The following is a 15,785-nucleotide window of genomic DNA, read 5'->3' as shown; positions in this document are numbered from 1 at the left end:
TGCAGCGACAATAAAATCATTTTGGTGATAAAACCACATTATATAACATACTGCAAAAAAAAAAATGGTGTGCAGTATACAGCCTTATACAGTAGTTTACAGCCTCAAATACTGAATTGATATTTAGACTGGGGGGGAAAAAAGATCTCAAAGCACTGTGTAAAAAAAAATGTAGGCTATTTCCTATGTAAATGTAGAAAGAAAAAGATTTATAAAAAGCAATTATACTGATATGGTTCATTTCATGGCTTTTTTCAAATGACGCTCACACAGAATAATTAAACTATAACATTAAACACAGTAGGAGTGTCCCTAATAGAAAAAATGTGTCAAACCATTAAAATGCAGCTCCCAAAGCAGTTCACCCTCTGAAGCAAATGCTTATTCTAAAGCAATGTTTTATTGATCGCACAGCAATCAGGACAAGGACAAGTCACTGTCACGAGGACAGCTGCAGCATGATTCTCCTTGTTTCCTATATTTGTAGGTGGAAATACAAAAAAAAAACATAGCAAAATTCTGACCATTACATTATGGTCCCTCTCTTCATTTAGAGATGATTTGTCTCAATACAAAAGCATAGTGTCACTTGATGCTTTGTGCTTTGCTTGGTGCAAAACTTTTCACAACTCCAGACCATCACTAACAATGATCCATTAGTCCAGGCATGGGCGACCGTGTGCCTTGGAGGGCCGAGAGTCTGCAGGTTTTCATTCCAACCAAACACTACACCAGGTGAGTTCACTGATTTGATCCTCTTCTCTGGTTGGAAGGTGAGCTCATCGGTGAAATCACCTGGGCCGCACGTCAAATCCAAGAAAGTCAAGTCGATGCTCGTGTCCTTGTGGAGAAACTTCTGCCCAAGTTGTCTTGGAGAGAACGATCTACTCAAAGACAGAGACGCTTCTCTACAGTTTGACATGGGCTGTGTGCTTAACGCCCGCACAGCTGTTCATTTGCCCCACCTGTTTCAACCGTCTGTGTACTGTAGACTATATATGATGCGCTGGTCTCGCAATGAATCTTGGGGCTTCCTATTCCTATTCCTAATCACCACCTGACACATCCTTGACTGGCAAGTGAACTTCTGGGATCTTTATCCATCCTCCATCCTCCATCCTTGCGTCCTTTTGTTTTGGCAAGAACGCATATTGAGAAAAAGCCCTGGTTGTGTTGTTTGGTTGGAAAGAAACAGACCTGCGAACTCTCGGCCCTCCGTGGCACATGGCTGCCTACCCCTGCATTAGTCCACCATTAATAACTACAAAATCATTCAAAGAGCATAACTTCTCAACGCTACAGAAACAATAAGTCTGTAGCTTCTCCGTCTTGCGTAGTGCAGGAGTCTTAGGTACCAGATGAGGCACTTGAATAATTAAGGCTCAGTTGCTAACACTGAAGAAACCACTCCATCATCATCATCATCATCATCATCATCATCGTCAGAAGGTTAAAACCATGGAATACTTCCCAGGTCGAGTCTTAGAGCTTCCTAGCAGAAATCGAGGTCTAGGTAAGGTAAGACGTTGACAGAGAGGGAGTTAAGGCAAGACACTCTCCTTGTGCTTATGCCTTGGCGCTTTTGCCATTAGACAGAGGTTCTGCTTCTGAATTAGCTACCACAGGGCTAAGCTCGGTGGGCGTGGCCTGGTCACTAGCCCCGCCTCCTTCCCTGCGTTCGTTTCTATAGTGACGGATGATAACCACAGCAGCGCAGACCAGGTAGACGACAGTAAGCAGGGTGAAGTAAAAGAAGTACACCAGAAACTGTAAAAGAAAAAATATACACATTAGATGACGATCCGTACTGATGCTTGAAGTCTAGTATCAGCAAGAAAAAAGTGATTTAACATTAGCTTGTAGGTTTTCTAAATTGCTGATTAAATTCAATTACTTGTTACTTATTCATTTTGATGACCAATATTTGTCTGCATCTACTGTATGTTAAACGTACTTTCTGATGCATTTTAGCTAGGCTGAATGTACCAAGTATTGCTTTGCGTTCTCATTTTGGATTTAGGTAATCAGAATTTTTTTTTTTTTATTTGAGTCATTATTCCTTTATTCCATTATTCCCTAAAACGTAACTAGATCCACTGACACACTGCTTATATATTAGTAAGAATTTTCCATGCCTGAAAATCACCAATAATGGGGATGAACCCTCGTCACAGAACCGAGAATTTACCTTAGTGAGATAAAAATGAACCCAGGGGAAAACACTGACAAAGCTTTTTGAACTTATGTGTCTGTGTGTGACTCTTGCATGAGCCTTGAAGGTATTAAAGGACTGTGTTTTACCTGAGAATGGACTGGCAATGCAAGTCCCCTCTTGTCAGCAACAATCAGGCTGATGATGGTCTTCAGTATGGTCCCCAAGAAGGTGTTGATGCCAAACACCAAGGCACAGAGCTCCTTGGTGAGCGACGAGGCAATCTGGAAACTATGGACAAATGATAAAAGATTAGTACGACTCGCAAAATGAATTGTCATGAATCGGTTGCAAGAGCTGTCTTTCACGCTCTCAGTTAATTATGTAATACAATACAATCAGAGTATAATAGGCAACTTTGCATCTATAAATTAGCAAATATTAGCATTATTAGTTTAGGATAGAGTGAGAGACTTAGCTTCATTTGAGGCTAGTATCTGAGCAAAGATATTGAGCTCGCTAACTGAAATGTCAAGAAACGTAGCCAAAACACAGCACAGATACTACACATACACCCCAATAAAACCTTTTAAAACAACAGTTAAATAAGTGACAGGCAGTCAGGTACATGATTTTTTGAACTGAGGAATAAAAAACATGGAGGAAACACTGCAGTATACACCCAGATATTTAGTGTAGTTATTCCCTCATCCTCAATTACAAGGCCACTGAACAACTTTATCCAACGTCACCAAACTGATCTGCGGTCAGTTCATAATCTGAACTTTTTCTTTGTTGATACTTCGCTTTATTTACAACACAGTGGACTTGGCTCTCAAACTGGAGAGCTGGAAGGGAGCAAAACAACATCTGTCCCTATTTCACAATTTGAGTCTGGGAGAGGCTGAAACATTTTGTTTGTTTAATTAATTGGGGGCGCATATAGGGCTACAAATGGCACATGTGAGTCAACGGTGTGTATTTTTATAGATTATTTTTAAAAGAGAAATTTCTGCTTGTTATTCGAAATTCAAAGGCTTTGCTGTCAGGCCAAAGAAAACAAACAAAGTCACATGAAAGAAAATAGGAAGCAGGATGCAGCCTTTTTTTTCTTCCAGAAAACATATTTCTGTTTGTCCCACTGCACTGTTTTCTATGTAGAACACTTCACATATCTGACACATCCAAGTGTTGAAATAAAGTATTTGTGATTGAAATGCAAAGTACTTGTGTTACTATATTTGCATAGATATAAATTACTGTAACAGTCTTTTACAACAGGCTACTGTGCATAAGTGTAACTCTGAAAATGCAAAAGGAAACACCCTAACCCTCAGGATCATTAGTTTCATCTAATCCAACAGGTGTGTTTTCAAAAGTAAATTTTGTAGCTTCAGACTGCGCAGTGTGGATGAATACTTGTGTTTTTGCTCTACACTCACATGGCAATAGGCACCAGGAACTGGTAGAAACCCCTGAAGAGAACATAGGCCACGTAGCAGACCCAGATGTTGTCTGTGGTGCCCATGAGGAGCAACAGACCCGCCTGCAGGGCCGTGATGATGCCGATGACCAGCTCGGACCAGACGTTCCACCGAATTTTCACGAAGCCCGCCGCGAATGACGTCATCGCACCTACGGAAAGATACATGAGACACAGGAAAATAAGTTGCTGGAGTTTTCAGTTGAGAAATTAAAAATGCCTGAAGTAGAACATTACATATCTACATGGTAGAGGACACAGTCTGTTATTTTGTCATCCAATTACTTGCATTAACTAGTTTCCTTTAAGAAGTACCACCACTTTTGTTAATTTTGTAGTGTCGGTAGATAATTTCATTTTAGAACAAAACTTCATTTTATATCCAAACTCTAGTCTAATCTCTTAAAAATCTGCTTGCGTCCAAATAATGAGGAAATACAACGGGATAATTGACACTCTAGACAGTTAGTCTCTTCCATCCTTCTCAATACATTACTAATAGCCTATAAATAACTGACACTCCTGATAGGAAATATGTTCTCTCTTTATCAGCTGTTTAAAGTACAATTACTGACGTAATCTCAAAACCTGATGTCATCACTTCAGATTTATAAGGCCGAGATATTAATAATTCAACCTCTTAACTACAGGTGGGAGCTGTACAGTCAGTTCACTACAGTCAGGCTTCCTTCACATTTTTCATTTCAAAATTAGAGACCTTTTTCCAGACTTTAATTTCTTGACTGGATTTTGGTCATAATAGTGGCTTTGCAGTATGAGTCAACTCATATCACTTTAGTTTATTTTTTATAACATAAGATGTGTAGTCATGTGTATCAGGACTGAACATCTATTTCCATAATTTTCCAAACTCTGTATGCAATTCCTAAACTCTTGAATACTCTTGTGTTTGATGAATTGATTCAATCCATTAAATAATGTCATGAATTAATCTGTCAAACAAACTCATCCCTGTTTAACACATAGGCTTTTTCATTCATATTCAACATCTAACCTTTAGACTTAAAGACCCCATGAAATGGCATTGTTACTTCCTTGATTTGATGAATTTCCTGTTGAAACAGGATGTTGGGGCGGGACATTAAAAAGTGTAAACCAATGTAATATGAGTCAGGGAGAGAAAGGCAGGTATATTTGATCGGAGAGGTGGGATTGTTCAAAAACCTGATGGTTTTATTGGTTATAAATGTATATTTACGCCTACTAGTGCAGCATGAGGTCACCATCAAAGTAAAAGTAATGGGAGTTCATTTCACAGGGACTTCAATACTTGGCTTCTAAGCTCCAGAAAACTCTCTCACCCAGCAGAGTGGAAGCAGCCTCCACTCCCCCGTTGTAAACATTTTTGTTCTCAGTGGCCGGATAGACTTTGTTCCACAGGATGTGAACGTAGAACAGCACCAGGTAGTAGCCTGTGGAGTTGAACACCCACCACAGGGACCAGAGCCTCAGGTTGGGCCTCCGCACCACATTCCTCACCTCCAGCAGCATCTGCACAAACACCGACTCCCTCCAGGAAAACGCAGAGCGCGAAGGTGCCGACGAGGACGCCTGGCCCTCATCCAGGTTCATTTTGGCCAGTTCCGCCTTTGTTGCGTCCGCCGCAGCCAGCTCCTTCTGCTGCTGCTCATAGTGCGCCCGGTTGAAAAACATGGAGCGCTTGGGCCAGGGCAAGCACATCGAGAGGAGCAGGCCGAAGCTGACGAAGCCCAACGACACGATGCTGAGGGTGGAGTAGTTCACGTTGCCGAGGGACATGCACAGCTGGCCCACCACCGAGCTGGTGAACACTCCCATGAGCACCGAGGAGCGCGAGTAGCTGGCCACGCGCTGGTACATGCCCGGGCTGACCAGGGAGAAGATGTAGGAGGAGTAGGCCACGCGGGAGGCCATGGTGATGCCGTAGAAGAACTCCATGAACTGCATCTCCAGGAGGCTGGTGCCCAGCAGCAGGATGAGCCAGATGGCCACCTGGCTGATGCCCTGGATGATCAGCACCGGCTTGTAACGCAGATAATCCGTCAACAAGAAGGCGGGCACCAGCACGGCCATGTAGGAGTACGTCAGCACTGGAGTGATCTCATTGGTCACCTAGACAGGACAGGGAAATTAATTAAATAAAGCAATAAAGAAAAACCAACAAGGTGGATAATAAATGTTGGTACTTTGCGTCGGAATAGTGTGGGTAATACACTGAATGTAAAAAATATTAGAGACATCTTCCTGATATCGAGTTGCAGCCTCCGTTTCACAATCCACATCTCAGTTGTCTCAGTACTTAAAAATCTTCCTCCAACACATCTGCTTCTCTTTAGCTACATCTGCTCCTTTGTGATTGGTATAGATTTAACATGGGAAATCAATAAGGGATAATGGCTTTTACCTGGATTCACCGCATCAGTGTGCTTCATGAAAAGAGTAAGTGTCCCAAATGTTTAGTATACACAGTGTAGTTTTCTATTTCAGTTGATGGATACATCAGTGGTTGCATTTGTTATGTACTCGTCAATGCATGCAGAGAGAGAATAACATTCATTCGTGGAATACAACTCAATTTAAGAGTTGTATTCTTATTGGGTTAATATAAATCCTGCATTCTCTTGGCAGAATGCACTTACAAGGATTTCTATAAGTCTATGGGCCTTTCTGTGCCAACAGTTGACGCCTTAATAATTAGCTGAGACATCACCTTCAATTCACTTACACTGTCTCCAATAGTGTATTCAACCCACTGATGACCGTCTATTCCCGGAGGCATTCGTTCTTGCTGAACACTTGGAACAGTTTTCAAGAGCGTGACCCAGTATTATCAAGCATTACCTCACAAGGCCAAAAGAAGAAAGTAAAGTAGCTTTAAAATACCAAAGTGCTGTGTTTGCACTGGAAAATTACACAATGAATGTTTCAGGGAGGAACTTTGAACTTTGACCACACTTAGGACCAGGATCAATGTTGTCATGCAACCACTCCACTGCTGCCGAACAGTATGAAACAGATCTACACACAACACTGGCCTAAACTGCAAACATGACCCACAGAACATGATTCAGGGGCATGATCATCAAATCTGAAGTCTGCTCTGGTCACATCCTAAATAAATAAGCCTTAACCTAATTTTGCACCCTTAGGCGCACTTACAGCTACTGTGTTCATGAATGTAAAAGCCCCACCAGTTAAGGAACAATGAGGTATTTATTTTCCCACACTGAAACACACAATTTAAGCCAGATGAACACATAAATTGAAATGTTTTCATTCACAAAAAAATAGTCATGGTAGATGTCAGATGATGGGCAATAATCCAGGCAGCATTTTGCCTGGGAGGAGGCACGTGAGAAGGCAGATAGGCCTACATGATGAAATACAAGAATTTATGGAATATGGCAAAATATCACCTCCTTGGATAAGGCAGGGCAGTTGGGTGATGTGCTTTCAATACAACAAGAAGTCTGTTTGAAATAAGTGGCTGAGCTTCTCAAATCCCACTCAGGTCCAACAAGAAGTATTTTTCCACAACACTGTCCTAGTCAGTGTGAGAAATAACCACCAGTCAAATGCTGGTGGAAAGATTTTCTACTCTCCCCCACACTTTGGCGGGTAACAAACTCTCAGCTTGATGCCATATTCTATTCAGGGGGGGGGGAAAATGAATTGGCTGGTAAAATAGTAATTTGGGGATTTATTAGTCACTATGGCCTGACAGAAATCCACTCATAACTCACTAGTTGCTTCACCATGACAAACCTATTAAGACCCTCACTGACCCACTTTGCAGGAATGTGAACTTTGACCACACTTCTTAGGATCAGCAGACTTCCCACTGGGCATTCATTAATGCCACTGGATAATGAGTGCTGAACTGCATGGAAGAAAAACTCATGGAACACAATCTTTTGGGACTTAAGTTGCATTAATTTTTGGATTTAATTCCGGACAGCCTCCTGTATATGAGGCCAGACTCAAACTCCGCAAAACTCTCCTGAAAATAAAAATCAATGCAATGGTTGATACTGGAACGCCATCCAACTTTAAATATTAGCTGCTTGCCAGTATTTGATTTCACTGTATCAAGACATTTTATGTGTTTGCACATTTTTCCAATTCATGCTCTGTTTTGACATGAAATGGTAGCTTTCTGCCAATACAAATAAGCCAAATAAACCACTGCAAATAAGCTGAATGCCTGTGCACACACACACATATTTCAATCTGGGGCCTTCACTAACCTGTTCCCTGGTGAAGTTCTTGTCAGGACTGAGTAGGTACGGTGTTATGAAGGGCTCCCCGGGCTTTATCGACGCCATAAACCCATAGAAGCACAAGAATATGACGGACCACTTCCAGGTCTGGGGATCCTTGGCGTCCGGGAGACCGTCGGCGGGAGCGAGGGCCTCGGTGGCGGAGGCAGCCAGCTCCGCGTCTCGGCCCTCGTGTCCTCCCGGGTCTTCAGGTGTAGGCTCCTTCTGGTCCATCTCTCTTCCTGCCTCCGGTCTGTCCCCAGTTCCCGCAGCGTCATCTGCCACCATTGTGTTGTCTGGTTGGTTTGTGTACTTCTTTGCGGTGTCAAATTACCATGTGAAGACTTGTTTTGCCGTGAAAGACTGGCGACTTGCAAATGGAATGAACAAGTAAGTGTAGTCACCGAACCGTTTGGGTTCAGTAAATCAACGGGCTGTTTCAGAGCTTTGGTTTGCTCTCCACCCTATCCTTGTGCCCGATGCCAAGCCTCTCATGTCACAGAATATCGAGAGGGTGAGAACAAACCATTTAACAAAGCAGTGAAAAGGAAGTTAAACTGCTACATGCTGCCATTTGCATGTAAGAGAGAATGTTGACCTTTGCTCCATTCCACACTGTGACAATGATTGAAAGCAAGCTATCCAACAGCTGGGTCTCATGTCATTGTGAACCTGTAAAAGATAACAATGTTGTCAATTAGTAGACTATTCTGACACCAAGCAGAGTCATATGGTGGGTGACGTTGCAACACTCCACTGTTAAGTAAAAAGGTGGCAGAACATTGCAGAGCAAAAACCCATAACATTACATGCTGTTGTAGCTCAAACAAGTTCGATTATTTCAGCTGGCAAAGCTTGGTGTGTTTCGCTGGACATGATATAGCCCAGTGGTGCCAGGGGTTCCCACACTTTTGAGTCAAAGACCTCATCAGGGATCAGTCAGGGACCCTCATCTGATAAAATTGTCTGTCTCTACTGTGGGTGGGTCGATAACAGTGGAGAGAGTAACAACTCTAACCAGAAGTCATTATTATATATTCTCTCCTGGTGCCAAGTTCTGGTGAATGAAATAAGTGAAATTAAACTGTTATGTTGGGGGAGCCACTGGACCCCCCACCCCCAAGGATCTCTGGGATCCAGTTTGGGAAACAGTGCATTAAAAACACAATCTGACTGTTAACACTAAGGCTAGCTAAGTAGTGGCCCCAGAGAGAGAGGTACGCCACACTCCATTAAAAAATCTGGTATTTTTGTGTGGTCTTACTTATAGTCAAAGGGACACGCCTCGTAGGATCTACTGACTGACTTCATTAGCGCCCACTGGTCAATTCGGCATATATATAATATCTCAAGAGCTTCTTATTTCAGTAAAATCCTAACGTTTATAATTGTTTCGCCTGTGATTGCCACAACCTTCTCCCCGCAAATCACACTGTTGTGGAAGGTAGCCAGCAATGTGAACCAATTATAATGTTGAAATTTGACTGAAATAATGTGCTATTTAGTGGATCACGTGTAATGCCGAATTTACCAGTAGACTAGCGATTCACAAAAATGTCCTAAATCATGTTCCATAACATGTACAGGTGTGCTGATGAGCAAAGCATCATTACATTGCCAGATTTTTGAATGCAGTTTGGTGTGATGTTCTCTCATGACAAAGGAGCTTAACGTCTCAGGGTTAGCCAAGTGGAAACCACAAACAAGTTATACGAGCCATTTGGTAACACGAGGGTCATGTGTGTTATCTAGCTGCTGACACACGTTAGCGCTCCAAAACAAAAGGCCGAGGTGCTAACGTTACGTTACTTGCTGATGTAATAACGTTAAATGTATTAGTGAGGGCGAATCTCTAATGTGTACACTGTTAGCTGTTACACCAATACGCTAAACTGGCTTGGATTGTGTTGTTCAGGCGGGACAACGATCTAGCCATGCATTCAATCAGTTCACAATTTCTGATCCAGCTACAAACTTGCATAGCTAACACCAAGCTAGCTAGCTAGTTACATGTGGTTCATGCACCCTTGTGACCGTTGGCACCAACGCAGGCTAACATGAGCTTTATATCAAGTATAGACCCCTTTAGTACGCCTTGTTGACATTCCTGTAAGAACATACTATTTGCATGGTTAACGTTACAACATACCTCACATGAGAACCCAGCAGACACACATCTCGTGTATTCCATCTGTTGCAGCATCTAGTCGGTCACCAGCAGACAGTGGGATTGCCTTTCGTTCGCATTGATTTCTGGGATGTGTAGTGTTTGGGGTCAGCGACAAAGCTGGAAGAACACTATTTAAGAGCGGATCACCAGCACCAACTTTTTCTAAACTTTTAATCCGGGTCAAAATTATACACAGTTTCTGATCCCCTTTTCTACAATCCAGAATCAGACTGAATTTGCTGATTCTGATTCATTCTGATCCAGATTCCACAAAATCAAGATTACAGAATCCAGATTTGCAGTCCTAAAATACACCTCTAGCTCGCCATCTGCTGGACAAATAATGTTACAACATGTCATGCCAAAAAGACCTGACTGAGCTCGATGAAACAAGTATACAATATATTAACTTAATGTATTACTTAATGGCAAAATTGAAAGTATCATTGCATGTCAAAATAATTCAAAACAAAACCTCCCATTCTCTGCAAACTATTTTCATTCATTAATTCAAGGACCCTATATAAAATGAAGGTTCACAAGAATATTTCTCATTGACTGTCCAGCCGGTCCATCCTGCTGAAATGGTGGCAGTTGTTTTAAAGGATTTGTTCATTTAATAAAATGTAAATATTAACACCATATTTAATCTATATTTCGTTTCGTTTCTTTATTGTCACATATAAACATTTAAAAGAAAAGGATACAATATATAATTTGCAAGTGAATGTGAAGGAGAATTGCCTAAAAACCCTCCAGGGGCTTGAAAAGTGGTATTCTCCAGGCAGCATATTACAAAAAATAATTATAGCAATGTAAAATACACAATTTGAATGTATCTATAAATAAGTTTAGACATAGTAAAAAACGGAGACATAGTTCAGCATAGTACTTGACAACAATGCATCCCATAACACCCATCTACTACACAAGTATAAAGAATCAGTCATAGTCATAAGACACACACACACACACACACACACACACACACACACACACACACACACACACACACCATATTCAAGCTGTAAAGGCTGTATTTTCCTCACATCCTAACAAGTTACATTAAGTTATGACACTGTCCTGACCCTTATAGGCACCCCACTTATTAAAAGTTAATTTGTGAATTGCATTGATTCAGTCATCCAGTTCCAACAATATTTAACTTTTGGGCGAATATCTTCAGATTGGATGTTTGTCACAAATGTTCATTATTTATCAACTCATTTCTATTCAGGTTCTTGGTCTTAAATGATGAGTTGCTGAGTAATTATTTTATTTTATTTTGACCAGGGAATATACCTGGCAAAGGCCTACAGGAATAATCACACAGTCACTGCTGGGAAAATTGCAAATCCTTTTACTTTTAATTGATTTACTCATTAGGGGCTGGGCAGCTCTGCTGCCGGTCCCTCTTGTATTTGTCAATGTTATTATTATTCTGCTTCTTCTTCTTCCTACAAGGAAATCTGCCTTCCCATGCATGAAAATAAACAAAACTTTGCACATAGGTCCAGTCCCATGCCAAACTTACTCAACTGGCTTTGGGGGTCAATAGTCCTGATGGTGGCGCTACAGCAACCATCTAAAGTTTAAAAATTTGAAAATTCATAAGAAATCAGTTGGACATGCTACGGCTTTGCAACTTTCACCAAAATGTAGGCCCAAGTGAGCAGAAATGTTCAGATGCTTCGAGCTGGCAGGAATTATGAAGTCCATCACTCTGTTTTTCTATCTCCTCCCACATTTTTTGCTCAATTGACACCAAACCTGCTACACTGCATCTCCAGACCTCCAGTCCTCCACAAACGATCCAGCCAGATTTTTGAATTATAAAAAATTGAGCCCACAGTGCATCATAATGTTTTACTGTAAACAGCTACTGCAAATTCTTGCTAAATAAATCTCCAATATTCATGAAAATAAATGACAAAATTTTGCTGTCATAGATGAAGTGTGGTACATTTCATAATTGTATCTCAAAAACTGAATTTTTTTACAGTATTTTGAATTCTATCCTTCAGTATTCAAGACAAAAATTTTGTCTTGAATACTGAATATTTGACACTAGTTTGAAATCTGCCTGTAAATGCATGGACAGCTGTTATCATGCACCCTGGTGGTTGCCTTAGTTCTTGTGAAGCCACCTCTAACTGTCCCACTTCTCAGGTAGCTCAAGATGATCAAGACTTGCCATTGGAGACAAAGGTTGTGAGTTCGAGCCCTGGATGCTGCAGAATGAACACGCTTATACCTTCTCAGCCATTGTGCTGTGTGGATTAGAGACTCATGATTTCAAGGTGTAATGATAATTTTGGTCCGGACAGGTCTGCTGATGGACCCTCATGTATTTCTCATTTGTCTTCCTCCTCTTCCTATTTTTCCTCTTCCTCCTCCTCTTCTTCCTCTTCCTCCTTCTTCTTCTTCTTCCTCTACCTCCTCAAAATGCCCGGCCCAGACTCACCGCTGCACAGCAGCTATAATTAGAACTTGAAATTTGAATATAATTTGAAGCATTTAGCAATCACTGGACTTTTATTGTGAAAATAATTCACTGAGCTTTGCTACACATAGAAATTAACAAAGAAACAAAGTATACAGTAACTGAAGTCCTGTGAAGCTCAACTAGAAGAATGAAGCACTAACACTGTTGAAGATTCAATTCCCATGGAGACACCTGTTCTCAGAGTGCATGTACTCTAAGATGCTTTGAATAAAAACATCCACCATGTGACATACAGCATATAAGAATTGTATTTATTATGTCAGCTGGCATCAGGTCCAACATTATGTGTCACCATGTAAGTTTGGCTAAAGCTAACAAAGCCTGATCCACAGTTTTACATTAATTCTGAGAGGGAAATGGAGGCTGACATCACCAGAAGGTAAACATCCAGTAGATGGCAGCAATGTTCCTTCCAAATCAAAGGCCCATAATGGAGACCAGGGTGTTGATCAATTCTGAAACATCCTCTACTAATCAAGGATGTTTTTGGCGGGGCTCATATAAAAGATAAAGGCGTGGAAGCTGACCAACTGGCCAGGAGGCTTATCCCAAAAAGACGTGGTATTCAAGCTGATTGACCCAAACCTCTTTTTTCATGGTAAGCTGGCAAACTTTGTCACACTGGCTGCGTCTTGAAATACCCTGAAACAACTAGAGAGATTTTCCTCTATAGCGGAAATGTATTTAATTCTATGATGCTTTAATAACTGCTTCCTTGTGTTTGTCTTACATCATTCTGTTCTATAATTGATTGTTGATCAGTTTTATCTAGTTAGGCTTTTTCTCTGTAAAGTCCTTTGAGACAGGCTTGTGATAAAGGGCTGAATAAATAAATGGACTTGAACTGGAACCTGAACATATGCTGACAAACAGAAAACCTGCACAGACAATAAAGTGGATATCAAAATTAATCAGGGATATGGGCTGGTAGGCACGCTGGGAGAAATGTCATCGACTTAAAAGCTTCTTGTCTCCTCAGTGTTAGCACATTCATGGTGTTGCGTATTTTCCACTTTTGCCATGCACCCACACACACCACTTCCTGATTAGTAAAGTCAACTTTATTTACCGAGCGCTTTTACACAAAACAAATTTGTTCCAAACTGCTTTGCAGAAATAGTGACAAACAGGGCAAAATATACACACAGACACAGACACCGTTCAGGTTAACAACGCTGACAAACATAGTCTAATTTTAGTTTAACTTTCACGTGTGTCCCTTCTTGGGCTTTTTGTCCTATAGTCCTCATGCGTCAAATTCTGGTCCATATTTGTCCAGTTAGCATTCATCACCTATAGGCCAAGATGCAATTTTTATTCAGAAATATTACTTCTTTAGTCTGGTTTTGTACTGGGACTTCTGAAAATGTTGTCATGGTTGATAAGGGGGAATCAAGTGAAATTGTTCCACTTCTTCAGTTCAGCTGGATTTCATGAGTTGAAAACTAACAAACATTGAAACCTTCAGAAAAGTCTTTGCGTTGAACGCAGGCGTCCACCACGCTTTCAGAAGAGAGCCCCGTTGCCCTCGGAGGTCTGAGACGTAGACCTGCTGGATCTGGACACCGACTTCCTCTCCTGTCTGAAATTCCTCTCAACGAGCAGCCTCAGGTTCTTCCTGAACTTGGCTCCAACGAAGGCGTAGAGAACGGGATTGATGCAGCTGTGGAGCAGCGCCAGGCTGTGGGTTACTTGCAGGGCCGCGTCAATTCTATTCCTCCCGGCGCAGGTGACAGGCACCACATCGCTCCTCATCAGTGTGTCTACGATCACTGTCAGATGGTACGGCGTCCAGCAGAGCAGGAACGCAATCACTACGGCCACGATGACCCGCATGGCCCGGTGCTTCTGGAAGCCACGAGTGCGCAGCAGCCTCGCGATGGTGATGCCGTAGCATGTTAGCATGACGACTAGCGGGAGCAAGAAGCCCAGAATGTGTCGGAGCCCTCGAGTCACACGTCTCCATAAGATGGCGCTGCCGATATCGTAGCGTTCGAGGCAAATCGTCCTCTTTGAGTCAATTGTCGGTTTGAAAGCGTCGTTAAAAAGTGCTGGTAGAGCCAGGGCGCCACCGACGAACCATACTGACGCGCAGACAATCCAGCTGCAAAGTTGTTGGCGATCCTTGCGAGTCTCAGCGGCGCGAACAATTGCGAGATAGCGATCAATGCTAATGCATGCCAAAAAGAGGATGCTGGTGTAGAAATTTGCTTCCATGGTGAGGTTAATGGCCTTGCACAGAAAGTCTCCAAAGATCCAGCCTCGTATCGCATCCACTGCCCAAAATGGGAGGACGAGGGCCAGCAGACCGTCCGCTAGTGTCAGGTGGAACAAATACACATCTGATGGACTCATGGCTTTCCAATTGGCGGCAATCACCCAGCCCACCAACAAATTTCCTGGTATTGCCAAAAGAAAGATGGTAATGTGTGTGAGACATATGGCCACAGCTGTTGTATGACCCAGCAGCTTGGGCTCGCATGATAAAGTCCTTGGGTCGATGATGTAGGTGGTCAGATTGTTGAGGCTGGTGTTGTACTCTGGGTCATACAAATCTTCAAAGTCAACGACGAAGGACATGGCTATGGATGGAAGAGAGATGGACACTATATTATCGTAACACTGGAGCAAAACCCGAAAAACATTCATTCAGCTTCTGCTGTGTACAAGATTTAGATTTAAAGCTGCATTTTTACTGATTTTAAGCAAGATTTTACCACCATTACCATTACTTGAAATAGATAGATAGATTTGCCTATTTGAAAATTAAATGGTGTTGAGTGTGGTCACTGGTGAGAAATCTAAGACATGATGAAACAAAAACTTAAGAGCGAAACACAAACTAACCTAAACTTAACCCTAACCCTAACCAGCAGCGAGCAAGTTTACTGACGTCACGTTGCATTATTTCTCGGTAATGAAATACTTAAAACTTTCAAAACTTCAAACACAACTTAAGTTGTCTAGTGCCGCTTTAATACACAATCATTCAATCAGTAGTGCTTTTTAAAAAATCTACTCTCCCCTTGTTTACTTTCTTTGTACACAGCATTTTTAAAATTTTTCGATTATGAAGAATGAAACCAGTTTAAGTACTGACCTTCTATGTTGTGGCTTAGATGGATGACAAGTACTTGACATGAAGAGCTGTCACCCAAATGAGTCAGTATTTAAGAGCATCCCTTTAAGAGTGATGTTTTCGTCAGGGAGAGTTG

General features: G+C 41.8%; 1 protein-coding gene and 1 pseudogene across 1 annotated transcript; both read right to left on the bottom strand.

Moving 5' to 3' along the window:
* Positions 1-627: 627 nt before the first annotated feature.
* On the bottom strand, positions 628-10,105 carry slc19a1 (solute carrier family 19 member 1). Its single transcript, XM_071535485.1, has 6 exons — positions 10,044-10,105; positions 7,883-8,566; positions 4,958-5,747; positions 3,595-3,787; positions 2,302-2,443; positions 628-1,767 (listed from the first exon to the last, which is right to left on the bottom strand). The coding sequence occupies exons 2-6, from the start codon at positions 8,180-8,182 to the stop codon at positions 1,567-1,569; spliced, it is 1,626 nt and encodes a 541-aa protein (XP_071391586.1). The 5' UTR covers positions 8,183-8,566; positions 10,044-10,105; the 3' UTR covers positions 628-1,566.
* A 3,443-nt stretch (positions 10,106-13,548) lies between these two features.
* Positions 13,549-15,714, bottom strand: LOC139657594 (C-X-C chemokine receptor type 2-like; annotated as a pseudogene).
* Positions 15,715-15,785: the final 71 nt, after the last annotated feature.

The sequence above is a fragment of the Centroberyx affinis genome, unplaced genomic scaffold, assembly GCF_046629955.1.
Source record: "Centroberyx affinis isolate AG114_WGS23_722 - 3 ecotype Tasmania unplaced genomic scaffold, CSIRO-AGI_Caff_v1 ptg002720l_1, whole genome shotgun sequence".
Classification (NCBI taxonomy): Eukaryota; Metazoa; Chordata; class Actinopteri; order Beryciformes; family Berycidae; genus Centroberyx; species Centroberyx affinis.
This window is presented reverse-complemented; position numbering and strand designations above follow the sequence as displayed.

Bases quoted from the DNA above. Each gene is read 5' to 3' on its own strand.
- slc19a1 (XM_071535485.1), bottom strand. From the start codon at position 8,182: ATGGTGGCAGATGACGCTGCGGGAACTGGGGACAGACCGGAGGCAGGA. The intron at 5,748-7,882 runs GTTAGTGAAGGC...TGTCCTGTCTAG, and splicing joins AGAACTTCACCAGGGAACAG to GTGACCAATGAGATCACTCC. The intron at 1,768-2,301 runs GTAAAACACAGT...TTTCTTTTACAG, and splicing joins CATTGCCAGTCCATTCTCAG to TTTCTGGTGTACTTCTTTTA.